General features: G+C 40.3%; 1 protein-coding gene across 1 annotated transcript in view; it reads right to left on the bottom strand.

Moving 5' to 3' along the window:
• Positions 1 to 25,000, bottom strand: part of cux1a (cut-like homeobox 1a) — a 155,572-nt gene that overhangs the window by 112,317 nt on the left and 18,255 nt on the right. Inside the window, exon 2 of the mRNA XM_036595364.1 lies at positions 1 to 61. This exon is cut by the window's left edge and continues 50 nt beyond it. Within this exon, the coding sequence (XP_036451257.1) occupies positions 1 to 61 (61 nt within the window). The remainder of the gene's footprint in view (positions 62 to 25,000) is intronic.

Below are 25,000 nucleotides of genomic sequence, written 5' to 3'. Positions count from 1 at the left end.
TGGACTGCTCGTTTTCGTCCTGTCTGTTGGTCAGTGCGGCGGCCGTGGCGTCCAGCTCCTTCTGCACAAACACAAACACACAAGTTACACCTGCTGCTCACACACACACACACACACACACACACACACACACACAGCTGTAACTGACCGCAGTGTTTCTTATACTGTTTTTAATATATGACAGTTAATGTAAATCTTCCCTACTTTAACTACTTTAATTACATATCAAACTCTGTACTTAAAAACAAATGTACTGACACGATTGCTGATATTTTCCTGATGTTTGATATTATCCTGATTTTTGATATTTTCCAGATGTTTTTATTTTCCTGATGTTTGATATTTCTGTGTTCTGCGCAGGTCTGTGTGGCTCAGATAAATAAAAGTTCTCCACTAAAACTATCAGCTCCCTCCACGAAAATGAACCCCAAAAACCGCAACCTCTACACACAGAGACGGTTCTTCAAGGGTTTATTAGTAAAAGTAAAGGTTCTACTTAGAACCATGAGTTCTACATAGAACTACTTGCATGCTTAAATGGTTCTTTGCAATGTGAAATGGTTCTTCGGATTGATGGAGAATGAGTTGTATGTGGTTCTGTATCTGCTATAGTTATGATGTCAAGCTTGTATCCAATAGCAGAACTCTTGCTGGTGCTATACAGAACCACATACAGCACAATCCATCAATCTGTTTTAGTGGAGTAAATCAAACGTGTAGTACCACAACAATAAGAACTCTACATGGATCTCTGCACTCAGTAAATCCCTGAAGAGGAACAGTAGCTAGAACGTCTGTGACTGACACAAACTCTGCTCACTGGCCCGAACTGTCCGGTTCTTGTGATTGGACGGTGTTATATCAGTCAGCGGTAAACTGTTTTCTCTCGGAGTCGGCTCGCGGAGCCTGGAAACATCTGGGCAGCAGATGTTGAGAACAAATCGAGTTAATTAGGCTGGAACTCGGCGCTCCAGACTCCCAACCCCACCGCCACGACAACTGGGGGGGTCGACTGAACCGCCGCCGCCACAGACTCCGCCCACTTTATCTCCACTGTATCATTATCGCCCCAAAACCACAAAAACGCTCTATAACAGCGCTCTGCAGGAACAAACAACTACAGCAGAACGTGTTCCTCACATCTACACGAGGGAGATCTAACACATCAACACCGTTACTACCAACAGGAAGCTTTCAGTGCACAAAAAATTCAAAAAATGACAAGAATACAAGAAAAAATGTGAATAAATGTGTAAAAATGTGAAATTTACAAGAATTAATTACATTTTAGGATGAATACTGACACATTAGAGTTTTAGCTTTACTGCAAATCTGGTGTTTTTACTCAGTACCACTTTTCTCACATCACTATTCGCTTGAATTTAATTTCTAACATCCAGAAAATTTTTAAAAATTAAATTTAATAAAAAAAAACCAACAGAAACAGTCCAGATTCATTTTACCTCTTTACATTAACTTACGTTACAACTCAACACTCTTTCCTTCTCCTACACTCTTTGAAAAAGGTTCTTCAAGGGTTCTTAAGTAAAGAAAATGGTTCTATATAGAACCATGAACACTCAAAGAACCCACTGCATGCTTAAGTTGTTGTTTGCATGGTGAAATGGTTCTTCAGATTGATGGAGGATGTGCTGTATATGGTTCTATGTGGAACTTTTTTGAAAAGGGTTCTAAATAGCACCAAAAATGGTTTTTGTACTGTTACAAGTTTGACATGGTAACAACGGCAGAACCCTTTTTTAGTGTCCTTAAAAACCTTTTTAAAGAATGTACTAAAGGCAATGGTTCTGCATAAAACCTTGAACACTCAAAGAACCATTTGCATGATTAAATGCTTCTCTGCATGGTGAAATGGATCTCCATCAATCTGAGGAACCCTTTCATGATGCAAAGAACGCTTTAACCACACAGAGGGTTCTTTGAGTGTTCATGGTTCTATATACCTCTTTCTTTCCCGAAGAACCCTTGAAGAGCAGCAGTGATGTTTTGTTAAAGTGCGCTCCTCTAATCTGAGGTGACCTGAAGATCAGAACAGTCGGCGCGTCTGATCTCAGAGAGACTCGTTCACATCCTTGACTCGTGCAGCTCAGAGACAGATAAGGAACGTCCTAGAACATTTCTGGAATACCTCATGATCCAGTCAGCGCAGAACATTAAAGAGAAAGGTGCTCAATTTTACCCCAAACAGTCGTGATGATGTGGTTTCTGACACTGTAAGACTCACTTTTATCTAGAAACATGGACATCATGAATGAACTTAAACTCCATTCATGGTGGAGGGATACATGCAGGGCGCTGTGAGGCAAAATAGTCCCCAAAGAAAACTTATTATTTCAGATTTCCCCACTATTCTCCATCATCAACATTCCACACAAAATGAACGTATATCAAATGAATGAATATAAATGAATGTATATGAGGTATTTATTATTTTATTGTGAAATCAGCTCATCTCACAATTGTTTCTGTCATAACGCAGCAAATTACTGTGGACATTTTAATAAATTCATTTTGAGTGCTTTTATTCTGATGAATCAGATTTTGTTGATGCTTTACAGACATTTAAGACTTGTAAAGTTTTAATTTTGTGTTTTCTTGTTTTGTTAAATGCATTTGTTTCTTGATTTTGTCAGAGTTTTTTGGTCATGTGCAAATTATTATACAATTACATTTATAAAATATAACAATTATAATAATAAATGTTAAAATGTCTCTTAAATGTGCATTTGCATATTAAATCTAAAAAAAATTACTCAGATATATATATATATATATTTGCATACACAGTGCAAAACAAAGTACATTTTTTTTAATTAACATACTTAAAGGTCTGGTAATATTACAATTCAATGTTTTCACATGCAAATTAATTGCAGCTTATTACTGTAAGTGTTCCGCAGAATCACAGTAATCTTGTGGTGCAGGTGACCGTAGAGTGGCAGCTGCTATTTTACCATTATTTACTGTAAATATGGTTCAGTAAATCACTATAATGCAAGTAGCCGGTAATTTACTGTAATTTTACAGTGCCTTTTACAGATTTCATTCTTTTATATTTGTGTTGTTGTCATGGCAACCCCTGGTTCCTATCACCACCACTGTAAAGACATCTGAACCTTTTCACACCAAACCGCTCTGAGTCGCTCTGATTACATCTCTCACACTGAGTTATGGAGGAATTTTGAAAAACTGGTGGAATTCCCCTTTAATAACAGCCTTATAACTGCCCCCAAACGCTGATAAGTGCACCCCGCTAAATCTCGGCCTGCAGCCCACCGAAGAGCGCAGTTTACATAAAGGACCAAATTGTTCTCCATAATAGCTTTATAATTTTCCTAATGGAAGAATTCTGCTGGCTCAGGCGGCGCGGCTTGTCTTCGTTAATTTGTTCGGTAGTGAACGCTGATGGAACAGATTACACAAACTCCCAGCGCACCAAACCCTGCCAGATACCATCAGCTGCACACGCAGCAGGAGAACCAGAGGAACGACACACATTCTCTCTCTCTCTCTCTCTCTCTGTGTATATAATTCTTTTTTGTCTCTCTCTGTCACCACTCTCTTTTTTCACACACACTGGCCACTTTATTAGAAACAGCTACCTTGTGCTTCCACTCACTGACCACTTTATCAGAAACACCCACCTTGTGCTTCCACCAACTGGCCGCTTTATCAGAAACACCTAACTTGTACTTCCACTCACTGACCACTTTATTAGAAACACCCACCTTGTGCTTCCACCAACTGGCCGCTTTATCAGAAACACCTAACTTGTACTTCCACTCACTGGCAACCTTATCAGATACACATACCTTGTATTTCTACTAACTGGCCACTATACCAGAAACACCTGCTAACCTGCCACTTTATCAGAAACACCTACTTTGTGCTTCCACTAACTGGCTACTTTATTAGAAACACCTACCTTATACTTCCACTAACTGTCCACTTTATTAGAAACGCCCACCTTGTACTTCCGCTCACTGGCCACTTTACCAGAAACACCTACTCTGTAGGCTGCTGGTGTACAGTTATTAATAACATATTTATTGTAGAATAATAAATCATAGTTATTATTGGATTATCGGTCCACTCCCAGCCTGGCAGGGACACGGACGTGTAAATAAACCCCTACTTTGCTTCCTTCCACCCCAAAAAATGTTGTCTGAATGACGTCCCTGTTGGTGCCCGAGACCATAAGCTCTGTGATGTCCTGCCTGCGGGGGCTAAATTTGGGTGAAAAATGGAGAAAATAACTTTTAGAAAGTGTTCAAAGTAAACCGCAGCGCTCGATTTGTCTGAGCAAGGGTAACTCTCACAGCGCTGCGACCTCGCCTGCCTCAAAAACGGCTTTATCAAACCCGCAAAACACAAGTGTCAGCTTTTCCTGGTGGGCCTCGACGCCAAGAGAGCTAATCTATTTTTACCCCAGCGCGGCCGTAAAGCGCTTTATCAACGTCTGTGTTATTAATGTCACTAGTTCTAACAGACCTGCTTTGTTTGAGCTACTAATCTTGAAGTTGACCCGTTTCTCTGAGCTCCGGAGGCCGGCGCAGGCCGATAAACACTCGGAGCAGAGCTCTGGCACGAGCGCGTGTGAACTTAACCTTGTCAGTCCTTGGAAAAAAGATCCCTCAGCCTTCAGCGGTTAGTCTATGACCTCAGGTGAGGTAAACTTACCAGACTGAGGGCCACTGTGACTCACTGTAACACTTAAAGTGATACTTCCCTGAAAAAATCCCCCCCTTCGCTTCAAACAGAGTCGCCCGGCAAGACACGTTTCAATTAATCCATCCAGAAATAATGAATTATTCTGTAAAATAACTGTAAAATCCAGGACCGAATACTGGTGACCTCTATTACAGAGCATTACAGAGCACTTTTTAAATGAAACAATAGAAGCCATATCGCCCCCTACGCTTCCTGTAGTGTATTACAGTCTGTCAGAGTGACTGTGTGGATCATATGAACATTATAGAGGCTTTTTAAATGAAACAGTAGAAGCCATATCGCCCCCTACACTTCCTGTAGTGTATTACAGTCTGTCAGAGTGACTGTGTGGATCATATCAACATTATAGAGCTTTTTAAATGAAACAGTAGAAGCCATATCGCCCCCTACACTTCCTGTAGTGTATTACAGTCTGCCAGAGTGACTGTGTGGATCATATGAACATTATAGAGGCTTTTTAAATGAAACAGTAGAAGCCATATCGCCCCCTACACTTCCTGTAGTGTATTACAGTCTGTCAGAGTGACTGTGTGGATCATATGAACATTATAGAGGCTTTTTAAATGAAACAGTAGAAGCCATATCGCCCCCTACGCTTACAAGGATGAATTAAGCTTCTATCATTTATTTATATTCTAGGTGGCATTACTTCTAATTAAACTAATAAAACATATTTCTCTCCTCTCATTATTATCACGACAATTATTCCAATCTATTTCTTTTTTGAATCTTTATGAAATGCTGTGTTTTGAAGGGAACATTTATCATATCCATAAAACACAGACTGTATTACGGCAGAAAATTAAGTTTAACCACTTAGTTTTCAACATTAGTTGGACATGCCTCATAAGTGTAGGACTCTTAAAATGTCCAAAATATTTCTTTAATGCAGAGTATGAATACAGAATAATGAGGCTGGTGAGGTCGGGGCTCATTACATATGGATCAACTGCAGATAAGACTCATTTCCATCTCATTAAACACCACTCCTGCCTGATTATGACGCAGATACAGCATTTCAGCATGAAAAAGGAATAAAGCGCCCTTTCACACAGAGAACGATACAACAGATACTGTGGAGGTGGCACAGTCCAAACTGGCCTTCTGAGCCGGTCAATAAACACTGTTACACACTAGAACAGGAGACATTGGTCCACAAACGTCTTCAATAAACACTCATGCACACTATAACAAGAGATATTAGTTCATAAAGAACATTAATAAACACTCCTATGAACTAAATCAAGAGACATTAGTCCATAGACAACCTCAATAAACACTCCTATAAGTTACAATAAGAGATATTAGTCCATAACAACTTCAATAAACACGCCTATAAGCTATTACAAGAGATGTTAGTCTATAATGACCTCAATAAACGCTCCTGTATACTATAACAAGAGATATTAGTCTATAAACAATCTCAATAAACACTCCTATAAGTTATAACAAGAGATACCCATCCATAAATGGCCTCAATAAACACTTCTATAAGTTATAACAAGAGATATTAGTCCATAAATTACCTCAATAAACTCTCCAATAAGCTACAAGAGATATTAGTCCATAAAAGACCTCAATAAACTCATACACTATGACAAGAGATATTAGTCCATAAATGATCTCAATAAACACTCCTATACACTATAATAAGATATGTAAGTTCATAAATTACCTCAATAAACTCTCCAATAAGCTACAACAAGAGATATTAGTCCATAAACGACCTCAATAAACAATCCTATATGCTATAACAAGAGATATTAGCCCACAAATGATCTCAATAAACACTCCTATAATTTATAATAAGAAATATTAGTTCATAGCACAACCTCAATCATATACACTATACACTATAACGAGATATTAGTGCATAAATTACCGTAATGAAGGCAGATTTGTAAAAACTGATCTATATATAAAATAATGAGAAACAGAAGTTTTATGGTTATCATAACTTCACCATACTGGTAACTTTTTATGTTATTTCATTCACCATCATTTTATGTGTTAATTTATTTAAATAAGGTCAAATTCAAAGTTTTAAAAGCTTCTATAAACTTGTATAAACTACGTTCTGAACTGGGGACATCTCGGTTTATCGGTACTTACGAAACTATCGCTGACAAGAACAAGACGAGAAGAGCACGAGAAGAACTAAACAACTAAATAACACGGGTTACAACAGGGAGAACTGACAAAAAATTAGAAAAATAAGTGGTAATTAACAAAAACCAAACCCACAAAAATTCTGGGTAGCTCCGCCCACAGCTCTACAACATTAATATTATTAAAAAAGTGTTACTTTTCTGCTGTTTATGTTAAGCAAGTGTGATCATAAAGAACTGACAGTCATATCAGTCAGTAAAGCACTTAACTAAAAACACTTCAGTGTAACATTAAAATATAAATATAAATATAATCATCATTCTACAGAAACATCTATTTTTGTGTCCCTAGTGTTTATAGATACATTAGACTTGAAAAACGTTACAATTTGTTTATATTTTAAAATAAAACAATAAGTTATTTTAATATTTACACCTTCTTGAGCCTCAATTTAGCAATATTGGTTTTTAAATCAATCATATAGAATTCCAATCACCACAGAAGAGCTCGTCCTCAGTCGTGTGTGAAGGCTGAGGCCATATTTTGAGGTAAAAAACATGCAATAATCTATACATGACTATGGAATATATTATTTAAATGACATAAAGAAAACAAATGACAAATAAATATTATAAAATATATAATGAAAGTTGTTCCCAGGAGTCGTGTCACTGGTGTTACTGCGTAACAAAAAATCTCTTATTTTGAAACAAAAGTCACACTGATGACATCACTCGACTTCCTTTTACCTGTTTTCTGAGGATCTATGAAGAAAAGCACATGGTGAGTCCACTGAGTCTTTCAGTTATCAGAGATTTTCTCATTTAGCTCATGATTTCATATGGAGCTTTTAGCTGAAGTCACTGGTGTGACTGACTTTATTCTGAGGTAACTGTGAAAAAATAGAAACAAATGAATTAAATTCCATATTTGAGTGGATTTTCCATGATTGACGACATGTGGTTTGATTTTCTGTAGCAGCCGTTTTGTAAAATGCATTGTTCATTAAAAATGTCTCTGGTGTTCCTTTATTATGTAGAACACCAATGAGGATCAGTAACACCAGTGACTCCTATGGAGAGATAGGAAAGTGGACGTTTCTGTAGAATGACCCGGATATTAAACTGGATGGGCCAATAAAACTGGTATCAGTCACAAACTTTTCATGTCGGTCGGGTCTTATTTTTCATCTCGTCGCTGTTGGAACAAAACCTCGTATCTCGTATGAAAGAACGTTCTTCATTATAATGGAAGTCAGGTTACAAGATTTTATTCAGAATCACTTCACGCTGTTTTTGTTGATCCCTAACACAGCATAAAGGGTAACTGGACTAAAAATGATGCAAAAAAAAACAAGCGGGCGTTTTTTTGCGTGACATGATTTTTGGAACAGAGACGTACTTCACATGCCATCGGTCACCTGTCAGGCTGACTGTGTCTGAATCCAGCGCTGAGGATCTGTTATCAGGATCAGAAGTGAAGCATGAACACAAACTGATCTACAACTATTTTATCTCTCTCACACACACACACACTCTCACACACACACTCTCACACACACACACACACACTCTCACACACACTCTCACACACACACACTCTCACACACACACACACACACTCTCACACACACACACACACACACACACACTCTCACACACACACACTCTCACACACACTCTCACACACACACACACACACACACACTCTCACACACACTCTCACACACACACACTCTCACACACACACACACACACTCACACACTCTCACACACACACACACACACTCTCACACACACACACACACACTCTCACACACTCTCACACACACTCTCACACAAACACACTGGTGCGTGAAGAGAGATGTGAGGAGTGAAGATCCTCCCCCCATCGATAAGAGCATTCTCTGAATAGCTCGAGCTCTTGAGCAGAGAAGTAGAGGACGACTCGAGAGACTCGAGTTAAACTGCAGAAGCTGCGAACGTTTTAATCCAACACACATATTTAACTACGGATTCAACTCAAAACACCCCAGAGAGACAGAGATTCACCGACCAGCCATAACAGTCTGACCACCTCCTTGTTTCTACGCTCATTGTCCATTTTATCAGCTCCACTTACTATATAGGTGCACTTTGTAGTTCTACAGTTACAGACTGTAGTCCATCTGTTTCTCTGATACTTTGTTAGCCCCCTTTTACCTTGTTCTTCAGTGGTCAGGACCCCCATGGACCCTCACAGAGCAGGTACTATTTGGGTGGTGGATCATTCTCAGCACTGCAGTAACACTGACGTGGTGGTGGTGTGTTAGTGTGTGTTGCGCTGGTACGAGTGGATCAGACACAGCAGTGCTGCTGGAGTTTTTAAACACTGTGTCCACTCACTGTCCACTCTATTAGACACTCCTACCTTGTCGGTCCACCTTGTAGATGTAAAGTCAGAGCCGATAGCTCATCTGCTGCAGCACAGTTTGTGTTGGTCATCCTCTAGTCCTTCATCAGTGGTCACAGGACGCTGCCCACAGGACGCTGTTGGCTGGATATTTTTGGTTGGTGGACTATTCTCAGTCCAGCAGTGACACTGAGGTGTTTAAAAACTCCAGCAGCACTGCTGTGTCTGATCCACTCAGACCAGCGCAACACACAGTAACACACCACCACCACGTCAGTGTTACTGCAGTGCTGAGAATGACCCACCACCCAAAGAGAACCTGCTCTGTGAGGGTCCATGGGGGTCCTGACCACTGAAGAACAGAGTAACACAGTATGCAGAGTAACAGATGGACTACAGTCTGTAAGAAACTGGGATAGCATAGCAACAGCCTAGCAACACTTTAGCAACCACCAGGGATAGCATAGCAACAGCCTGGCAATACATTAACAACCGCCTTTGATACCGTAGCTAAAACCTAGCAACACATTAGCAACCACCTGGGATAGCATAGCAACAGCCTAGCAACATTGTAGCAACCAGTGGGGATAACATAGCAACAGCCTGCCAATACATTGGCAACCACCTGGGATAGCACAGCAACAGCCTAGCAACACCATAGCAACCACCTGGGATAGCATAGCAATAACTTAGAAACCACTTGGGATACCACAGCAACAGCCTAGCAACGCCTTAGCAACCATCTATCACTTAAGTTATCAAAAACTGATAACTTAAGTGATAAACTGTTCTGCAACTGTTTGTAGCTAACTTGGCTTGACAAAGATTGGTAACAGTTTCACTGTCTAGCTATTAATATTCTTATTATAATATTATTATTATTGTTAATATTATTACTACAGTAATTTGAGTTTTAGAGTATTTTGGTAACAGTAGTAATAGTAGGACTAGGACTAGTTTCAGTAGTAGCAGTGATAATATTAGCAGTACTGAAGAGTACTAAAGGTATTAGTATTAGTAGTAGATTTAATGGATATATATATTTATTATTATTATTATTGTTGTTGTTGTTGTTGTTGTTGTTGTAACCCACAGCAGCCGCTGTCGTGGTGGTGTTGTTATCAGAGACGGAGTCAGATCATGTTCATTCTTCACGCAGCAGCGTATGAGAGAGAGCGAGAGCTGAGAAAGAGGACAGATCTGTATTATTTTCAGGAATTTTATGACGGCGTCTGGTTCTCCACTGTGGCACGGAGGTTCCACATATTTGCATTTTAACACAGGGTTTGTTTATCCTGCCGTCTGCTCTGCGCACGGAACTCATTATCATTCTGGAATTACAATGAAGTTTAGCAGAGATAATAAATAAAGACATAAAGGGCTTTTTCTCTTCACCACAACAAGCGGCGGACTGTGCAGGTCGAGCGCAGACAGAGCCGACTGTGTGTGCTTAATAACCTGTTTATGCAGCCACTATAAGAACACAGTGAGGCTTAGAACAAAGCTAAAGAACAAAATACGGAACTCCAGCAGAACCCAGGCTGCTCCAAACACACAGCAGCTCCTCAGATTCACTGCACTCATTCACACGTTCTGTACTGTAAATACATCATACGTGTACACTCTACAAAGAAGGTTCTTCAAGGGTTCTTAAGTAAGGACAATGGCTCTTTATAGAACCATGAACACCCAAACAACCATCTGCATGCTGAAATGGTTCTTACCATGGTGAAATCATTCTGCAGACTGACTGTGTATGGTTCTATACAGTACCTTTTTGAAAATGGTTCTATTCAAAACCAGAAAGCGTTCTTCTATTGTATACAGGCTTGACATCATAACAACAGCAGAACCCTTTTAAGTGCTTTATAGAACTATACACTAAGAACATGTACTATATTGCAAAAGAACCATATACAACACATTCTCCGTCAGTCTAAAGAACCATTTGGTTCTTTGCATGGAGAAACTGTTCTTCAGACTCATGGAGAATGTGTTGAAGATGGTTCTATATAGCACCAAAAAGGGTTCTTCTATTGTCACATGCTTGACATCACAGCAATAGCAGAACGCTTTTAAGCGCTATATATATATATATATATAAAACCAAATACAACATTCTCCATCAATCTGAAGAACCATTTCACCATGCAGAGAACCATTTAAGCATGCAAATGCATTCTATATGGTTCTATATAGAATCTTTTTAAAAAGGGTTCTACATAGAACAAGCAAGGGCTCTTCTATTGTTACAAGCTTGACACTGCAACAATAGCAGAACCCTTTTTGGTGCTGTACCAACCATGTACAACACATTCTCCATCAGTCTGAAGAACCATTTCACCATGCAGAGAACCATTTAAGCATGAAAATGTCTCTTTGAGTGTTCATGGTTCATATAGAACCATTGCTGCACTAAAGAACCCTTGAGAAGTGAAGGCCGGTTTCAGCTGACAGTTGATACATAAATAATAATTTATGCCATATGAATAAATAATCTCCACATAAATAATCATGATTAACAGTTTTGTTACAGTACCAGCCTAAAGTGGGCAAACCGGCCGGTTCGGTAGTAACGACAGGTCAGTCTCATTACAGATTACAGCTGGCGGACTTGCGTACGTGAGTCGGCTGAGCGGCGCTGAGCTCCACTGAACACTCCTAATCCTGTTTAACTCATCAACATTCTTATCTGCTGTTTAGTGTAAACGAACACAGGCTGCTGTGACTGTTTTTGGTTCAGTTTGTTCTCCATCTGAACAGTTTCTCCCGCGATCGGCTCCATATCAGATTCCCAGGAGCGCGGCTCCGGATGAGGAGCTCAAACCTGTTAAATGATGGGAGGAAAGCAAAGTTTATTTATAATAAAGCTAGAAGCCATAAGAGGCTGCGCGTTACTGCGATTCTGTCATGGGATAGGGGTTCTAAAACCTGTGATAAAATCACTGTAACGCACAGCCTCAAGTGGCCAACATGAAATATGATAAAACACGCAATTTTTCAGAAAATAATTTGTTATTATTAATAATAATCGACGAAAAATGTAGTTCCTTTACACTACGGTATCGCTGCGGTCATTTCATGAACTTTTTAACATTTTGTCGTATAGCAGAGAAAATATGACAACTCGGCACTGTTTGATTCAGAAATCTTCACTTTATAAGTACTTTTTGGTCACTAAATCACCACAGTGAGTCTTATTTAGCACCAATCCAGCAGCGCCCTCTTCTACACTGGGGCTGAATCTCAAACGGCTCCCTGCTCCCTACTTAGTGCACTACGTAGGAGTTTATACTGGATCCTGCAGCCCAACAGAGCAAAATACAGCTAAGAAACAGTCATTTGGGATTCAGACTCATCCACACTCGACACACAGTCACTGTTTGGCTGTAGAACTTAGAATTTCTAAACTTCCCTAGCGCACTATTTAGGAAGGACGGAGCCGTTTGGGATTCAGCCTGGGTTTGACGCTCCTTCTGACTGAAACACGGACATCTGAAGTGTGTAAAACATTCACGTGACTTCTTTAGACTTTTATTCTGCCGTTTTACAGTAAATCGTATCGTAAGTGCTTTAATTCAAGCCTGTGATATGAATGATGGAGTTATTTAGGCTGTTTGCTATCTTTTAGCCTGTTAGCTAGCAGACCAGCCTAGTTCTAGATAAGAACATAAGCTGCCCCTCAGTTTAAACAAAAAACGGGTTCTTACTTCATCAGTTCACTCGGTGCTCTGTGTGAGCAACATTAGAGTCAAAGATTATTCCATTAACAGCAGAAGGGTTTTTTGTGCCATAGCGCAGTGATATAGAGTTCAGTTACTAGCCATGTTTACATGCAGCCTGATAATTCGTTAATAATCCGACTAACAGCTCAATCAGAATAGAATATGTCCATGTAAACACTAGACTATTCCGATTGAGGCCATTCGGAACACAGTTTCTATCTGATCGAGGTGGGTAATCCTGTAAATAATCCGTTAAATAGAAGAATAATATCCGTGTAAACGCCTGTATCTGATTACATTCCCTATCGGAAAGTTTAAGTCCGTTCTGATCATGTTCGTCGCGTCATAGTGAAAGTTTATACCGTTCAACATGGCGGAGCAGAAACTGGTCTGCAGAGGAGACGAAGTTTATGCTCTGATCTTTAAAAGACGGCGGTGGGACGGACGTCCAGCTTATGTGTCTCAGAACACGACGTCTTCCTCTCGGCCTTCTTTAATAAGGACATGTGAAGGACGTTTTCCTGAGTCTGACATCATTTTAAAGCAATTAAAAACACAAGCGCTGCTCACTGCTGCTCATCTCACTCTGACTGGACTCACGTGATGTTCACCATCATGGTAACGTTTACTCTAAGCGCTACTCCATGCATTCGCGTCATTTTGCATCGGATTACTTGTAGTGCTCATGTAAACGAAGATTTTCCATCAAATTGTTGAATAGAGTGCATATAAACACCTCAGTCTGAATCTGTAATCGGATTGTATTCAATCGGATTGGCAAAAATCTTTGCATGTAAACACAGACACTGTGAGGTGGTCATAGTTGTGTATATATCGTAGATTTTACAATGGCTTTGAAAGCAGCTCAGCCAGTCAGATTTTAGGACCAGGACTGTCCGTTTTATAAATCGCTTTTTACAGCAGGTGTTTTCACAAAGCAGCTTTACAGAAAAATCCAGGTCTGAGCCCCCATGAGCGTCGCCAATGGAGACAGTGGCAAGGAAAAACTCCCTAAGAGCAAGAGGAAGAAACACTGAGAGGAGCCAAGACCCAGAAGGGGAACCCATCCTCCTCTGGACGACACTGGACAGCAAACAATAACACGAGCAAAATGAACAGAGAATGAGGTTTTAACATTAGTATAAAATATTAAAGCGCAGAAAAGGGGAAAAGCAGCTGAAACAGTGGCTCTGATTAAATAGTTTGAGTCTGTGCAGCAGCAGCAGGAGGGTCAGTTCATGCAGGTGAGGTTTGTACAGCGTTGTACAGCGAGAAGCTCCATGGTGGTCAAACTGGTCCAGAAAACTGGTGAGTAGTGGGCACCGATTAAGGCTGAAGATGAGCACCAGACCCACAGGACGGGCAGCTCGGCAAAGAAACAAACCAGGACATCTGAGCGAAATACGAAAGTTTATAATCAAAGTTGATAATATCAACTAATATAATGTGGTAAAGATTAATGCGACTCCAATAAATTACATTAAAACAGCGCTTTACTGACTGACGTGTCAAATAAGTGCATTTAGGCCTTAATCTAATCACTTTACCTCCAGCAGAACTGCAAAAAAACAAACAAATAAAGAGAAATAAAAATAAAAAGGGTTTGAAATTCTAATTTGCTATGAATCGATCCCTTCAGCCTTTACCTGAAGACAAACAATTAAAGGGTAACCCCACTCATTTTTCAAAATTCCCCCATAATTCAGTGTGTGAGGTGTAAACAGAGAGATTCAGAGTGGTTTGATGTGAAATGGTTCAGATGTCTTTACAGTGGTGGTGATAGGAACCAGGGGTCGCCATGACTACAACACAAATATAGACATTTTATTTACTGTCCAGAACCACCAGTGAACCTACACGAGTCTTCTGAGTTTATATGGAATGCTGATGATGGAAAATAGTGGAAAATCTGAAATAATAAGTTTTCTTTGGGGACTATTTTGCCTCACAGCGCCCTGCATGTATCCCTCCACCATGAATGGAGTTTAAGTTCTCTAAACTATCATAAAACAGTGTCTCAGTCATCAGGCAGTGAATTCATAACCATTTCATGTAGGAACTTTCTGTGAGGGAGCTTTTAGAGGTGGACGTCTGGTTCCTATCACCACCACTGTGAACAGTTCTGACTCGGTAAGTTTATCTAGAACAGAGCGTTTCACACCAAACCACTCTGAACCACTCTGAACCACTCTAAACCGCTCTGTTTACAATTTAACTTGTTATTATGAAGAAATTTCGGAAATCAGTGGAGTTCCCCTTTAAGATGTTTTATGCTCTTACAATGTCAAATATTTTCCTTTCTCACAGTCGCCAAACGATCTTCCAGCCAGTCGTTTTTATCGCTGTGGGCTGAGGTTTGAAGGTGACCGGGTCGTTTCTCTCGTTTCCCCAACATCTCCTTCACAGTTTCCTCATGTTTACTTTTATCTGTCTGTTAATTTCCTTAATGAACTGTTTGTGCCGCCGTGTCCGGCGATTGGTGCTGCTTCCTTTTCACTCAGTCAGATTAGTGTGTTTTTGTTGCCGTTGATTTAATTGTGCAGTGTTTTAAACGTGCGAATGTGATATGAGTTATTATCAGTGAGTAATTTATTTCTGCCAACATGGGACCTTAACATGGCCTTTTATCAGATACCTCAGCTGGACCCTCCATTCCAGACTGTACTAGAGTACAACAGAGAGAGTATAAAGATACACAGGTCTGATAAACTAATCATAACCTGATTAATAATCTTTATGTAAAGGGCTTTAAGGGCGCTGAAGGTTGAACACGGTTTGGTTGAGTTAGATTACAGTTTAATGGTGTTTGAGAGGAAAGTTGTCCAACCGGCTGCCGTTCCAGTGAACTAAGAGGAAGGTGCGGTCACCCGGAGCCAAACGGAGATCCGGCAGCTGACTGGACCGTGGTGACCAATCGTCCAGTCCGGCAGGAGACTCAGCAGACCAGCTACCAGCTTCAGAAGCGCAGAGTGAGGCTCATTCATCACACTTAAGAAACAGAAATCTGAGCTGCCAGGCGACCGGCCTCATCTCTTCCTCCTGAAAGGTCACGCCGCAGTTCTGCCGGAAGTGAACGGTTCCACTGAAGACCCTCGCGATCAAAGCCAGGTCAAAAAACAACCTACAACCGTCCAACGTATCTGTGACCAACATCCGTAAAACAGGAACATCTAAAGAAAAGGAACTCATTTCCACTAAACAAACCCATTTTAGTGTCAATAAACATCATTACGTTTTCTCATTTTCAGAAAAGCAACCAACTCTCTCTCTCTATCAGACGAAACCCAGACGATTTTCAGCTCAAAAACTTTTACATTTCGAAAAAAATTTAAAAAAATGCTCAGTAAACTAATGAATTTTGAGTAACTTACAAATTTTCAGTAAACTAATGAGTTATCAGCAAATTTACAAATTAATAATTAGTAACTAGTGAGTTTTCCATGAATAAATTAATATTCAGTAAACTAATGAATTTCCAGGAAACATATACATTTTCAGTAAAGTAATGAATTTTCCATAAAACAATGAATTTTCAGTAAATTTAAATAGTTTCAGTAAACTGACACATTTTCAGTAGACTGATGAAATTTCAGTAAACATAAAATTTTAAGAAACTATACCATTATATCATTTTTGGTAATTGTTCAGCAAATCTCAATTTACTATCAAAGAAAAAAATATTTGTAATAAAACGTTCTTCAATCTTTCAGTAAATGAGGCAATTTTCTCTCAAATACATTTTCAGTAAACCAAACAATTTTCTAGTAATATTTTTTTAAAAAACTGTAAAACAAAATTCAGTAAAGCAGCCAAATTTAAATATACAAGGAAAGTTCCAGGAGCTCAAACTGAAGCTTTAATCAGTGACGCGTTCGCTGTTCTGCGGACGTCACAGAGCCGCTGAGCGGAGGCTGATATCAGGCAGGTGAGGGGAGGTCAGGTGTGCAGAGAGTAGAAGGTGAAATCTTAGCCTGAGCTTCCTCCTCTCAGAGTGAGAGAACACACCCCCTCCACCCCCCCTCCACCCCCCCCCCACACACACACACAGTTACACCCACTGACCTTCAGAAGAACAGCAGAGCTGATCGACCTTCATCTGCACTCAGTCTCGACCTTCACACCGACTCAAACTCGCCGTATCAGCTCGCTGCAGCGCCGGAGGAAGGACACGAGGCTGTGAGGGACTCACCCCTGTGATTCTGTGGAAGGTAAACAGGCTGAAAAGCTCTTAACACCGCTGACTCCTGCCCGTCGAGGGAACAGAGGGAGAGAACTGTGAGCGTGTCCTACTGAGGGACACGGAGTTAGAAACCACGCAAACCAAAACATGAGCGCCCACAGACAGCCGAGCGGAGAGGAAGGCAGGAACGATGCGTCAGCGAGAAATATTCCGAACGCTGAGTGGAAATAAAGTGAAGTCAAACACTGACTCAGCAGAAAGGAGCAGCGGACCACCCCCCCCATCCCACCCCCCGCACTGCCCCACAGCCAGCCATACGGAGCAATATCACCTTCTTCACAACTTCATTTCAACTGTCAATTCTCTCCCACCGCACACTCGCTGACTCACCTCCAGCTCAGAACCTGCTGACCAACAGAAACACACAGAAAACCGGAGGCATCACGGCCAAAAACACTAAAGCAGACTTAAAGGGGAACTCCAGCCTTCCAAACTTCTCAGAGACGTACACAAGGTCACTCAGAGAGGTTCGGTGAAACGCTCTGTTCTAGATAAACTGACCGAGTCAGAACTGTTCACAGTGGTGGTGATAGGAACCAGACGTCCACCTCTAAAAGCTCCTCACAGAAAGTTCCTACATGAAGTGGTTATGAATTCACTGCCTGATGACTGAGACACTGTTTTATGATAGTTTTGAGAACTTAAACTCCATTCATGGTGGAGGGATACATGCAGGGCGCTGTGAGGCAAAATAGTCCCCAAAGAAAACTTATGATTTCAGATTTCCCATCATCCACATTACCACTGAAAGCCCAGCGTAACAGCCTGAAAGGACTTCTACATATTTCAGTGTTTGAAATATAAACAAAGGTGTTTCTAATAAAGTGGCCAGTGAGTGTGATAGAAGAGAATGAAATGAATTCAGTGATTGAGGTGTAATCAGAGTGATTCAGAGTGGGTTTGGTGTGAAATGGTTCAGATGTCTTTACAGTGGTGGTGATAGGAACCAGGGGTCGCCATGACTACAACACAAATATAGACCTTTTATTTACTGTCCAGAACCACCAGTGAACCTAGTTCATGTTTTATATGGTATTTTATTTTGGTCAGATGCTTAAGAAAACCTATTTTTGTTTATTTACTGTATATATGTACTATTTACAATCATAGAAGTAGTACTAAGAACCATGTTTAAGAGCTTAAGTGAATGTAAAATATCTTTACAGTGTAAACAGTTATAAACAGAGCTGAACAGAGTTGAGATAAACCTGTTTACACCTCAGCACTCAGCAGCTTCTCTGGCTCAGAAACGGAGCTGAATGTTGTTTCACTTCCAAATTTCTCGAGTCGCTTGTCTCACCCTGCGTTCACACCGGCAGCGATGTGACGCCACAAGACAGCCAGGGGTGGGCGGAGTCAGCGGCATGACACAGTTGAGCGGACAGAGAACTTGTAGAGAGGAGACTGACCGTTCTGTAATGTCTTCCGGGTTTCTCTAACACTAGAGGGCGCTCCCGAGCAAGTTCAGAATGAATGGGCGGATATGGAGCATTTGAGCAAAATCATAGTTCATAAATGTTTAAACATTTTTAATGTAAAAGAATTCATTCACTCAAAACAGCATAAAACATTTTAACACTGCTGTTATATTTTTAAGAGCTTTTAAACTCGAGTTATAGGAGTTTAAAACGGCACCTCATGTATATTCATGACGTCAGTGAGCGCAAACAGCCAATGAGCTGCTCCGCTTGCCAACCAATCAGCACTCAGTCGCAAATAGACAGTAAACGCAAAGGCCAGACACTGTTTTCCTCACAGACTGACTGCACAGACAGGGATTAGATAAAAATAAGCACACGAGCGATTTCTCACCAGGATTTATAAGTTTAGTGGGAACGCATCTGATTTGTGCTGGCGTCAGTGAAACCATGGCAACCAACAGTGAGTTGGAGCTCAGCGTCTTGTTCGCTCTCTGAGCGTCGTTCATGCTGTCAGTAGCGAATTTCAGGGTTTTCTGGACACACAGGCCCGGCTAGTGGGCTGCGCTGCTAAAGACTAAATCAAGGCTAAAGGCTATTTTTATGCCGAGAGTCTGGCGGCTCCAGCAGCAGAGGAGTGATTTGAAAGCTCAGCTATTCAGGTAAAGGGGCTCCGTTAGCATGTTTCTCACAAGAAATACTGCCGTTACTGATTGTGACAGGAGCATTTTTACTGCTTCCTGTCTTCACACACTGCTGACGTGGTGTTATGTGTGGTCATAGCGATCAGTCTCCGCAACGCCAATACCGATACCAGTATCGGCGCCTACACTGTCAACCAGTGGCTGACATTTTGCCGCATTCCCAGAAACCATTATACCCATCGTCTACATCAGCCTCCAGTGCTGAAACAGAAAGCAATCTTCAGACACCGATCGTGTCCTGGCTGGTTTACGCTTGGGGTAATATTTTGGGAAAATGTGTTTTTTGCGCTGGACTGTCGCTTTAATGGTTACGGCGCTGTACAGTAGCGGTGGACTAGGGGAATCCTGCTGCCCGCCCGACCGTCCACCTTCAGTTTATTTTCTCAAATTTGTTTTCCATTTCCAGCCGTTTCAGCAGCCGTCGCTCTTCATAAACTCTGCGGTGGGGGTGTCGGGGGGGTCAGTCTGCGCTGGCTGCGCTCCAGTGAAAGCTGGTCTGAACTGAACGAGGAAACATGGTGTCACAGCAGCGGCCAATCAGATCGCCCGGCCTGTGGTTTTCCCAGAGAGTTACATCAACGCCCAGGGTGGTGGGGGGGCAGTGTGTGTGTGTGTGAGTGTGTGTGTGTGTGTGTGAGTGTGTGTGTGTGTGTGTGTGTGTGTGTGTGTGTGTGTGCTGGCTAAGCGAGCTGTTCCTGCTGTTCTGCTCGTCTCCTTTCCAAACAGCTGCAGTTCAGATCTTCTGGGCTTTGAGCTGCAGAAGCTGCACTCTGGGTATTTACTGTATTAACCAGTGATGCACCAGAAAACCCAGAATTCACCTGAAAACCGAGGAGTTTGTTTGCCATTCCATTTATGCTTTTGCAACTTTCATTATTGATAAGATCTGCTAACACTGAGCTGACAATAAATAAAAACAGTTTACCCTAAATAAATGTCCTACAGTGTTTACAGTGTGTATCTACAGTAAAGGCTTGCATGTGCCAGCATTACTGTAATCATGCTAACAGGCTGCGTTTGGGTCACAATACTGAGCACAGATGCTGATACCAACTCTGTCTAACCTAACTGACCTCTACGTCCTTCATTTTATACAATGACATTTTTAAATATGTTATTTTGGTGAAATCTGGGTTCTGTGTCATAAATAAAACACACTCAGCTCAACTGAATAGCAGTAACTTGCTGGATTATATTTACTAGATTCTTAAGAAAACCTATTTTTGTTTATTTACGATATATATTTGGTATTAACTATTATATAGGTGGTTATAAGAACGTTTACCTACTTAAGTACGAGTAAAATATCTTAATAACGTTTAAAACAGAGCTGAACAGTAGACAGATAAACCTGTGTTGTTTACACATCAGCAGCTTCTCTGGCTCAAAAACGGAGCTGAATGTCGTTTCACATCCAGATTTCTCGAGTCGTTTGTCTCATATGGACGTCTCGTTCGCTCGTGCAGCATCTCTGAGCGTCAGTTCAGTAAATATCACATCATTCTCGCTGTCAGTATCAGCGACTTTCAGTGTTTTTTCTGGACTGGTTGAAGTGACGGGCTGCGAGACCCCGGTGCTGAGTGATACAGCTGACCATCGGACACGCAAAACGGGCAGGGCTAGTGGACGCACAGGCCCGGCTAGCGGGCTGCTACGCTAAAGGCTTAATCAAGGCTAAAGGCTATCATTACACTGAGAGTCAAAGGGATCGGTAAAGGCCTGCATGGGCCAGCATTACCGTATATATATATATATATATATTCCCTGCATATGCTTTTCTGAACATATCGTGTATATCTTCAGTGCTTGTAGAAACTGACCAGCTGCATGTTTCCTTATAAAGAGAATAAAATCAGTCCAGCATCATGTATCGTTCAAATGTCGAAGTATCGTGATATAATGTGTTTGCTATATCGCCCACCTCTATGTATTTTAATAAAAATAATAAATATTTTTACTAAATATTTTTTATTTATTTAAAAAAAAGGATGAGGTGGTGGGGAAATGAAGTCACGAGTGGCCAAAAAACTGAAAGCGAACAATATTTATTTACTCTTGGTGTCGTTTCTGCTTACTTACGAGGGTTTTCCTGCTTTTCTTCCTTCCAGCGAGCGAGCACCGAGCGAAAAAACCGAAAAGCACAGAAAGGCCACTCCAGGAAATTACAGACACAAACAGCTGACTCAGAGCAGAGCACTTCAGCATTTTATAACAGAAAAACAAATCAGAGATTATATCAGGAGCTGTATCTGTTCCCATTTCTCTGAAACCTTTCAGCTTAACAATACAGCAGGTCCAGAGGAAGCCACGATAACGCGCACGCTGCCCGGCCGTAATGGAAGCTTCTGGATTCATCTGGAACGGGATATGGCGCTCCTGCTGTGTGTTTAAGCGAGTTAATGCTGCAGAGTGAGTAACGGTGGAGGATTAAACACAGACAGAAACCACCTGATTATCCCCAAGATAAAGCAAACCCCCTAACGAGGGATTGAAGCGCTTTCGCCTTTAAAGCTGCACTCAGAGACTTTCTGAGGTTAAAACTCACATCAACATTAAACAAACAGCAGCAAAAACACCCAAAATGATGTTTTACATCACAACGGCTGCATGTTTTTTGCACGAAAAGCCTCATCGTACGATATATTGAACTCTCAGAGGCCCTGCAATAACAAAAGCGTGCTCACTTTTATTGTGAATGCCCGTATCCTGCATTTCCTGCACGTCTACATGACCCTCCAGCTGCATTTAAGCATGAATGACGCCACATAAACAGAGTTATTATTGGGTTTACTTTTGCTTCGGTGCCTATTTATGTAAATGAGCACTGGTCTGATTGGCTGCCTTGGTCAAAAAGTCAGAGCGGAAACACTTCTGATAACTTCTTGAATGGGCGGAGTTTAGGGCTAGGTGATTTGATGATGTTTTATCGTTATCGTGATAAATTATGTCACACTTTTCTTAGCTGAGTATATCGTGGATATCACCATTACTCACAGAGCACTAACAATTATTAATTACTCATAATATTAGCTAATAATTACTATTTTTATTTTAGTATTATTATGGTTTTTGATAGTATTTTTAAAATGCAGCGCTACTGGCTCTTTTTTCTTTGATCAGAAAAAATAAATATCGTGACATCATGTATCGTGAACATTTCTTGAAGTATCGTGATATTATATTTTTGCCATATCGCCCAGCTCTATCGTCAGAACACTGTTTAAACACGTTTCATTACAAAGTGAGCATAATTAGGCCTGTTTAATTGGATCTAGTGCAGTTTGAATAAATAACTGTAGTTGTAGGTTTATTATTATTATTATCACTATTACTTTTATTATTAATCAATATCTTAGTATTATTATATGAGGCACTACAGGTTCTACTTTGCCTGTTCCAACTTATTAAATCTCAGAAAAGCTAAATATCGTGATACATATCATCAAAATGTCTGTAAGTATCGCGATATAATATTTTTGACATATCGCCCAGCCCTAGTGGAGCTAAACCCAGTATCGGCTGAACAGGCAGATATCTGCAGATGTGTTTTTGTGACATCACAAGAACAATGACTGTTTGTGCAGCTGATTTTCACACATATGTACTGTATAATTACTGGGGCAGTGAAAACATGAGTACATTATTTGGCTAAACAGGTTCCAGTAGTACGTGCATTTGGTTTTGTCATGTTCCCATAGCAACGTCACCAGCAATCAAACATCTGATTCTCACAAACACGACAAATACTGGGAGCTTCAAAAAATTAAAATGACTAGAGCTTAATATTTTCTTCTTTTTCTGCATATACAAACAACAACAATGCCTGGTTGAATAATTAAAAATAAACCTGAAAGATTTAATTATATTAAGCTACTTTTCGTTTTAGTAACTTTTACAGTGTTTTTTTCAGTACAGTAAATAGAAATCTGTTAAAAATGTTGTCACATCTTTTCACAACCTGTACGTTTTTGTCCTTTAGCGTACGTTAAAGCTAATTATTAAAACATAACACCAGGTTTTTCGGACGTTTTATGCACAAATTATTCAAAAATGTGCTATAGGTGTCATGTAAATAGTTAATGAAATATATTAATAACAATATAATAATAAGTAACAACTTTTATTGTACTGATATTTACTGTTCTACTCTGTTCAGCCTCTTTTTACTGATCACATTCATTTTGATGAATATATATTTTATATATATTTAGGTTGGAAAGGTTCAAACAACACCGAATTATGTTAAATTAATTGTGCTTTGCCTTCATTTATAAGACCTTTCTAGCAAATGTCACACCTCCCCCCTGACTTTGAGCTGCCACCAGCATGAAAAGAGCTCTATAAATAAAAAAAATATTATTATTATTTATTATTATTTTATATATACATATACGCATATATATATATATTTCCTAAAGGAGAGATTAGTTAGGTTTTTGTTAAAAAAAGTCTACTCGCGTCACATCCAGTCACACGAATTAATAATAATTAATTCCTTCTTGTATGATCAGCGTGATATCAGACAGCTTTATCGAACATGTCAGTATCGTACAGCCCTGGCTGAAATGTTCATAAACTGTAGCTGCTGGAAATGAAGTCTACATTTCCATTTGTAGCAGAGAAAAAATAAATTTGTTGAAACATTTTTCTAATTAATTAGTACGAAACACAGCGTGTGGCTGTGCCTCGATCTGCCCCACAGCAGAACGACACTAATAATTCTGATCACTTATAATACGCATATGCTAATGTTACTCATAAGAACCCTAATTCGAACTGTTCTAAAGTAAGGGTTAAAGGGCAGAGATCCCGGTGGCGGTCAGTGTGGATGCTCTGTCTGAGAGTTCAGCTCCACTCGTGTTTATTTGAACAGAACGTGGTTATTTATAGTGATCTGGTTCTGAGCGACAGATCGAGGATGTTTAATTGTGTTCTACTCCCTCGCTGCGCGGAACGCTCTTTAAAAGCATGTTGTTTGAAATATACTCTGGACGGCGGCCAGTAAAGCCATCAGTGTCAGCTGACCGGCCTCTCTGAGGGAGTACGACCAGAGTGGGAAGGTGGGGGGGAGGTGTGTGTTTAAAGAGATAGTTTGGCCAAAAATCAAATGTGCACAACCCCATATACACACTTAAAATAGTTCTTTGAAAAGGGTTCTATTGAGCACCAAGAAGTTCTTCTATTGTTATGATCGCAAGCTTATAACAACAGTACAGTCATTTTTGGTGCTGTATAGAACCATATGCAACATCTGAAGAACCACTTCACCATGCAGAGAACCATTCAAGCATGTAAATGGTTCTTTGAGTGTTTATGGTTTTATATAGAACCATTGTCTTTACTGAAGAACATTGAAGAACAATCTTTGAAGAAGAATCTTTTTTAATAGAGAATGTGCTGCATATGGTTCTATATAACGCCAAAAAGGGTTCTTCTACTGTTACGATGTCAAGCTTGTATGAGTGGCCGAACTCTTTTTGGTGCTTTATAGAACCCTTTTCAAAAAGTTTCTATATAGAACCATATGGGTCTTTGAGTGTTCTTGGCGCTGTATAGAACCACTGTCTTTACTACAGAACCCTTAAAGAACCATCTTTTTTAATAAAGGATGTGTTGTATATTGTTCTACATAGTACCAAAAAGGGTTTGTGTGTGTTTATA

Source organism: Colossoma macropomum, unplaced genomic scaffold (assembly GCF_904425465.1).
Source record: "Colossoma macropomum unplaced genomic scaffold, Colossoma_macropomum, whole genome shotgun sequence".
Classification (NCBI taxonomy): Eukaryota; Metazoa; Chordata; class Actinopteri; order Characiformes; family Serrasalmidae; genus Colossoma; species Colossoma macropomum.
Note: the sequence above shows the minus strand (reverse complement) of the source record. Positions and strands in the feature narration are given on the sequence as shown.